At 40.6% G+C, this 8,075-nt stretch overlaps 1 protein-coding gene across 3 annotated transcripts in view; it reads left to right on the top strand.

Annotated features, from left to right (window-relative positions):
- Positions 1–390: 390 nt before the first annotated feature.
- The window catches only part of LOC144959637 (uncharacterized), a 33,320-nt gene continuing 25,635 nt past the window's right edge, over positions 391–8,075 (top strand). The window contains exons 1-2 of one of the 3 annotated variants that reach the window (XM_078892292.1): positions 391–465; positions 2,893–3,241. In XM_078892292.1, coding sequence (XP_078748418.1) covers positions 3,172–3,241 — 70 coding nt within the window. In that variant the 5' untranslated portion in view covers positions 391–465; positions 2,893–3,171. Of the gene's footprint in view, positions 466–2,867; positions 3,242–8,075 lie in introns of all 3 variants that reach the window. The other 2 variants (XM_078892293.1, XM_078892294.1) reach the window with 2 other exon arrangements.

Genomic DNA, 8,075 nt, shown 5'->3' with positions numbered 1-8,075 from the left:
AGAGAGAGAGAGAGAGAGAGAGAGAGAGAGAGAGAGACTCACAGAGAGAGAATGTGTTTCAACTTGTCATCCGTCTCTCTCAAGTCGGAAATAAAATTCTATATTTAAACTTAGTCCGTGCTTGGCTTATACGATGCTTTATTTCGTTTCCTCCTATTTTTAAATCTTTCTTTTATATAATTTGTTCTCTTCCTTCTTTTGGTTTTATGTTATTTTTGTTTGACAAGCAAGACATGTGAAAATCTGAATGATCGCCCCTGTCACGGCAAAGGGAGATAAACTACTGAATGGATGAAATCTACTTAAGACGTGGGGTGTGGTATGGACAGGTAGGAAGATGACCATGTAGTACGTCGTAGTACTCTCTGGTCATGTGGTCAAGCCTACCTGTGTATATATAAGATGACCTGTGGTCATTGATTGACCATTCATTGTGGACAGTTGTGGTGCTGGTTGTAGTGGATTGTAGGTTCTATATAATAATATAGTGGTTTGATGGACTTTGGAATTGAAATTCTATTGTCGATGTTGTTTTATCTGTGTAATCGTCATCATAGTTATCACCATCATCTTCATCATCATCATCATCATCATCATCATCATCATCATCATCATCATCATCAGCATCATCATTATCATCATCATCATCATCATCATCATCATCATCATCATCATCATCACCACCATCATCATCATCATCATCATCATCATCATCATCATCATCATCATCATCATCCTCCTCATCATCATCATCATCATCACCATCATCATCATCATCATCACCACCACCATCATCATCACTGGCACTGTAACATAAAATCTTCCCCCCCCCCCCGATCTTTACCCAAAGTGAGGGTCCCGATAGCTCAGTTGGTAGAGCACTCGCTTCACAAGCAATGGGGAACGAGACCGATCCCGGGTGCAGTCAATATTTTTTCTGACTCCCTGCCCCTGGGTAGTTAGTCCGATAGATCTAACAATAGAATAGCGTCCTATCCAAAGGACAGCAAGCAATTACTATTGTCCGTTTCACGCTACAAAAACCGGGATAAACCCCGGCTCCATGAGCCTCGTGTCTCTGAATGATTCCATTTTTTAAACCCAAATTTCTGCATTGTGAAATTGGTCATTCAGTCCGACTAAACCTCTCCTTACCGCCAATATGAAAATCGTCACATTCCTCACGATGCATCCAACAAGTTTCTTATTCTGATTTCTTTGGTTACAATTAAGCTATAAAAACACGACGCTTTGTTGCAGATCTGATTTTTCTGAACAGAATATAGAATATAGGTCCTACTTCTTACTATTTGTGACCCACCGTATCAAAGCGGTATTATGTCGGGATCCACTCGGTAAGGGAAATTGAATTCATAGCCACAAATATCCAACTTGGGTTTAATTTCTGTATGTTATGGTGGAGTATAAAGACTATTTCTTGCATTGCAAAACTTCTAAGCTCCAATTTCTCATCATTCTATCTCTAAATTCTCTTTTTGGGGTCAGAATCATCCCGACATAATACCGTTTTGACACGGAGGGTCACATTTGTTTGAAAAATCTAGCTTTGTGTTGGGTGAGTTTGAAGTTATGGGTAAAATTCTGAAAATAGCTGGTAAGGAGAAAGTTAAAGCAGTCTGGAGTCGATGGGTGACATTTGTAACCAACGCTCTCAAGACAGTGTTTCGTCCTAATGGATTAGATATTGGGAAATGGCTTTACAGAAGGAACGAAGTTGACGTTACTCAGATCTTTGTTATTATTTTTTTAGTTTGTAGACAGCCATTTTAATGAGTAGTTCTAATTGAAATCGAGCAACGATCCAAATCGCTCCGTGTGTAGCTCGTGCGCGCAATGAATGTGACCACATTTCGATTCTCAGCGTCAAATTTTGGCCGATGATATGTGATCTTGTGGTATGACACTCGCTTTCGGATAGGAATGTCCTGGGTTCGAGCCTCGCTCGGCGCATAGTTGAGTCCTTGGAAAACGCTCTTTACTCACATTCTCTCACACACATAGATTTGTGTGTTGGTCCGTTAAACTTCCGGATGGCAATGTTGTGAGCTCCTTAGCCAAGCGCATTCTATCTATTGCGCTATATACAAACGCTCAAGCTCGGGTTAGGTGTCCAATAATATCACGGGATGTGAACGGTAGAACCGTTCCAGACTCCAGGTGTCTGGTTCACACAGATAGAATACCATTTGGCAGTGATGGGTTAGGTATTATGAACTGTGCACTATGACGTCATAGGCTGATAATATAATATGGAGTGCGCTCACTAGTGTGGTTTGTTTCTGTGACTCTAAACAATTTGTTAATGTGGGGATTTTGTAAATCGCCATCGTCATCATCATCATCATCATCATCGTCATCATCATCGTCATCATCATCATCCTCGTCATCATCATCATCATCATCGTCATCATCATCGTCATCATCATCATCATCGTCATCATCATCATCATCATCGTCATCATCATCGTCATCATCATCATCCTCATCATCATCATCGTCATCATCATCATCATCATCTTCATCAGCATCATCATCGTCATCAACATCTGCTTCTTCTTCTTCTTCTTCTTCTTCTTCTTCTTCTTCTTCTTCTTCTTCTTCTTCTTCTTCTTCTTCTTCTTCTTCTTCTTCTTCTTCTCCTCCTTCTTCTTCTTCCTCTTCTCCCACCTCCTCTCGTCTCCACCTCTCCATTTCGCCTCTAATTCCTCTTCCCCTCCTTCTCCTCTTTCTTCTCCGTGCCCTCCCCCCCCCCCCACGCTCCCCCAACACACCCCCCTCACCTCTTCCATCACGTCATTCCAAACCACACAACTCATCACATAATATTATTTCTCAATAATTCCCAGTTGCATTCCTTCCCAACCAAAATAGTCTCAACACTAGACAGGAAGATTCCACTCTCACACGAATAGCGTCCATCTTTGAAGAAGATCTTTGGCAGACTCAAACTGACATTAATTCCAAACCACAATTTATTTACAGATTCTGTGCTTTGTCAAAAAAAAACCCAAAAAAAACGTTTTATAAAGAATTCTTAGTACGTGTTCAAAATAGAAAAAAAAAACAACTATCCAAGTCTTTTTGGACGTTAATTGATCAAGTGTAGAATTTAGACCAGGCTGTTCGGACCAAATCTCCGTCAAATCAAACATGGACGGTGTGGATTGTTCTCCGGTTTCCAGAATTTTGGTGGCGCTGCTTGTCCTAGTCACGTGTTTAGGTAAGACGAATATATTAATAGTTTATGGTTTATATATATATATATATATATATATATATATATATGTGTGTGTGTGTGTGTATATATATATAATATATATATATATATATTATCACTCTCTCTCTCTCTTTCTCTCTCTCTTTCTCTCTCTCTCTCTCTCTCTTTTTCCCTCTCTTCTCTCTATCTTCCATCCCTCTATTCTTCCTTTTCCTCGATCTCAAACGCTTTGTTATTGTATGTATGAAGCCAGCCAATTTTATGAATAGTTCTCACTGGATTGTATCAATCAGATTTTATTTTGTGTGTCGGTACGCTTTATCCGGCTGGCGGATGTTATAATTTTTATTTTAACTAAACGCATAGTATCAATAGATAATCGCCATTATGCATGGGGAATCCCCCAATCTTTGTCAAGAGTGACGTAATCTCAGACTGGCGTAGGTGAAATGTATTTTGATGAATTATTGTACAGTTGGTTATTGTTATAACGTGTTAGAATCCAAGCCATTCGAATAAATTATAATTATGGTATCGCATCGAGTTGGGAGTGAGCGAATTTCTAAACAATCTGACTATAAACGTTTAAATTGACACATATTTTTGTGTGTGTTGGTATGTTCTATGGCTGGCGGATGTTATGATTATTTTGGCTACACGCAAAGCATCAATCACAAAGAAAATCGGATAAATTTCGTAGTTACTTATTATATTATCGTCCACAAATTATGTTATAAAAATCGAGTTCCTTCGCGTTCAAGTTTTGAAGTAAACCACGTGATCAATCAATCTTGTGTGACGTCATGGTCATGTGACAATGGACGTGCTCAGGACGTGTTTTTTGTTGGTGTAAATAACACTTGGGACGTGTCGATCCGATTTGGCAACCAGGAAATGGTTTTTGGCCCTTCCTTGCAATCGACGGACACTGAAATGGTTATGGTGGGTCCTCCTGGATCAGGCAAGTTTTACGCAATTTCACCAATCCTTGGTTTACAAAATCTCTCTCTCTCTCTCTCTCTCTCTCTCTATATATATATATATATATATATATATATATATATATATATATATATATATATATATATATATATATATATCTCCCAATATCTACTTCTATCTCACTCCTTCTCTTTCTCTGTTTTTCTATCTCAATCTCTCTTTCCATTTCCACACACACACACACACACATACACACATACACACACACAGATACACACACACACTCTCTCTCTCATTCTCTCTCTTTCTCTCTCTCTCTCTATCTCTCCCTCTCTAATTCTCTCTCCCTCTCTCAATCTCTCCGTTTCCACACATACACACACATACACACACACACACTCTCTCTCTCTCATTCTCTCTCTCACACTATCTCTACCTCTCTCTCCCTCTCTCTCTCCCTCCCTCTCTCACTCTCTCACTCACTCTCTCTCTCTCTCTCTCTCTCTCTCTCTCTCTCGCAAAATCCACTAAAAGCGCTCAAAGCGCTTTACAAAGTGTCCCTGACCAACAGCAACCCGTAACATGTAGGACCTTTGCCGGCGACATTACATTTTTATTTCCGACAGAGACAACGCTGTTGACGGCTATGTACTCATTTTTACACCTGAGTACGGTGATAGAATGTGAGTCAAGAGCCTTTTTTTCAATGACTCAACTATGCAGTGAGTGAGCGATGCTCGAACCCAAGACCTTTCGATCCGGAATCGAGTGTTTTACCACAAGACTAACATAGCCGTACAAAATGACGGATGGATGAATAACAGTGGCATCTATAGAGTATATGTGACCCACCTTCTCAAAACGGTAATAGGTCGGGATGGAACCAGATGCTAAAAAGTCAAATTAAAGCGAGACTGGAAAAAAATATAAATGATTCGTATTCAGCAACCTGAAATATGGTATCCATTCTCCTCAATAAAACATTTAAACTCAACCCAAGTCTGATATTTCTGGTTATAAATTTTCAGCATCTTAACCATCCCAACTTAATATCGTTTTGAGGCGAGGGGTCACATATGAAACCCTAGGTGGATGCTGTACGAATTGCGTCATCGAAATATAATGGAATTGCGTCCTTCTGAGTTGTCGACGGATCAAACCGTTCGTTTGGATTTGGCTTTGATTTATGGACTTGGATAAATAGTGCCAGGGAAGGGCTAGGGCTGGGGGGGGGGGGAGGAGATGTAGGTAGGGCTGGCACACTACCATCCCAACCGGTAGACATGTTGAAACGTCGAGGGACGGACGTGACGCATGGTTTGATAATCCCATTGTTTTTATCATCGACGTCAGGGAATGGCCGTGGTTGCTATGGTGACAGATCTCGTGAGATTATTACGAGTTCACGCGAGATCAGTGCCATGACATCAAAGGGCGATTAACTATGACCCAATCAGGGCCAGGACATCAAAGGGCAAATAACTGGGACCCAATCAGGGCCAGGACATCAAAGGGCAAATAACTGGGACCCAATCAGTGCCAGGACATCTCAATCCTGGATTATCTACCGTTAAGCTCTCACGTATCCTAACATATAAAAATTTCCACTTGAGGGTGAATAAAAGATTTCAAAAATTAAACATCGTTCACCCATCCAGTGACTGATCATCCTGACATGTTCTTGAAACCTACATGTTCCAACTATTCAATCATTCCGTCATTACAGCCAGGCCTACAGACTTGATGACAACTTCACACTCCTCCAACATCACAGACTTCTCTCTCCGCCGTATCCTGGACAAACACGTATTTCACTTTTTTGGTCAAATATCTCGTTTTATAAACTATAGACGGAACGAAATTGACGTCACTCAGCTCTTTGGTACCGTTTCAAAAATAAAAACAAAAATAAAATTGAGCTTTTTTATATCCACTAAATGTGCTCAAAGCGCTTTACAAAGGGTCCCTGGTCAACAGCAACATTTAACATGTAGGACGGGACATAACGCCTAATAGGCGATATTATAATTTTTCGGACAAAGACAACGCTGTTAACGGCCAGGTACTCATTGTACACCTGAGTACGGTGAGAGAATGTGAGTAAAGAGTCTTTTCCAAGGACTCAACTATGCGCCGAACCCAGGACCGTCAGATCCGAAAACGAGTGTCATACCACAAGACCACATAGTCGCACTCAGCTCGTTGTTACTGTTTGTAGCCAGCCATTTTTATGATTAGTTCTCACTAAATTATATAAATCAGACTATCAACGTTTAAGGTTACACATAGTTTTGTGTGTTGATACATTATAGCCGGCTGGCGGATGTCATGAGTGTTTTAACATAACGCATAGTATCAATTTCTATCGATTATAATAACCCTCATCTTGCCAAAAATACTCTCAAACCTAAGCCTTCCGAGAAGAGCGATCTTTCTGGCGAAATTGTCAAATACGTGCTTTTTTTTTCCTGAAGTACGACAGACAGATATTTGACGAAAACACCTGATTCCCCCCCCCCCCTCTCCCTTTCCCCTCCCCTCCCCCCCTCCCCCTTTCCCCCTCCCACTTTCCCCTCCCCCTTCCCCCCTCCACCTCCCCCCCTTTCCCCTTTCCCACTCCCCCTTCCCCAATCTCCCTCCACCTTCCCCCCTCCCCCTCCCCCTCCCACCTCACCTTGTTCTCACAAAGGAAACCGCTCACAAGACAGGTGGACAGGTATCGGACAGGTGAAACACCTCGCCGATGTCTCCATCAGTGGTAGTGGTGACGTCATCAACAGTTTCGGGCGGCTTTTATTGTTCACGTCATTATAATATGTGATAGACCTTCTCAATACGGTGATATTTGTGACCCCTCGTCTCAAAACGGTATTAAGTCGGGATGATTAAAATGCTGAAAATGGAATTTCTAGCCAGAAATATCATGCTTACATTGAGTGTATATGCTTTATAGGGGAGAATGAATACCATATTTCAGGTTGCTGAATACCAATCATTCATATTTTTGACCAGTTTAGCTTTAATTTTTGACTTTTTAGCATCTGGTTCATCCCGACATAATACCGTTTTGAGAAAGTGGGTCACAAATAAATAAATACAAAGAAAAATATAACCATAGCAATTTCAATGTCTTACAAAGCAATAGGGAATGAGATTAGCGGAAGAGTAGCGTCCCTTGATTGGACGTCACCGGCGGAGAAGTTATTAGAGAGAGAACGTCAATATGGTTTTGCGCATGCGTCTCTCGTCCTCGCTTCCGGTGAAACTGCGCGGTAAGTTAAATAGTTTCTCAGCGATCTTTAAGTTTTATCGAAACGTGTATTTAATTCTAAACAGTTTTTCTCTCACCCCAAAAACATTATATTTTAAAGATTGATATTAGTTTTCATTCTTTAATACTTTTTCAAATATAGTGAGATCTCCTTGTCCAAAGGAAAGATATCCTCAGTTGAAAGTTATGTTTTTAAATTGACGTTCTCTCTGTAAGGTGACGTCCAATCAAGGGACGCTACTCTTCCGCTAATCTCATTTCCTATAGACAATAATATACGATTCATACACTCTTAATTTTTGGAATTCCGGACTGACGTCACTTCCCTCGTAATGACGCGTAGTAACTAAGTAACTGGTTCTAAACTATCGGAACAATGGCAGACATCCTTATGAAATATTATTTCTCCGACGAGAATAAAAGTGTATCCAGAGGAGAAAAACATTATAAATCTGATCATGTTTTGACTTTTATACATTCTGATCACATGACATGTTAAAAAGTTCTAGCCAGAATGACGAATAACAAGTACCGATTTTCTTTGTTTAGAACCAAGCTGCTCGTTGCTGGGCGGACGTGACATCAGACTATTGAATCCTATTGCTGCACAAGCTTGCAACTGCG

The sequence above is a fragment of the Berghia stephanieae genome, chromosome 14 (assembly GCF_034508935.2).
Source record: "Berghia stephanieae isolate SIO BIC M18660-M18661 chromosome 14, UCSD_Bste_1.3, whole genome shotgun sequence".
Taxonomy (NCBI): domain Eukaryota; kingdom Metazoa; phylum Mollusca; class Gastropoda; order Nudibranchia; family Aeolidiidae; genus Berghia; species Berghia stephanieae.
The sequence above is the reverse complement of the archived record's forward strand: the minus strand, read 5'-3'. Positions and strand labels throughout refer to the sequence as shown.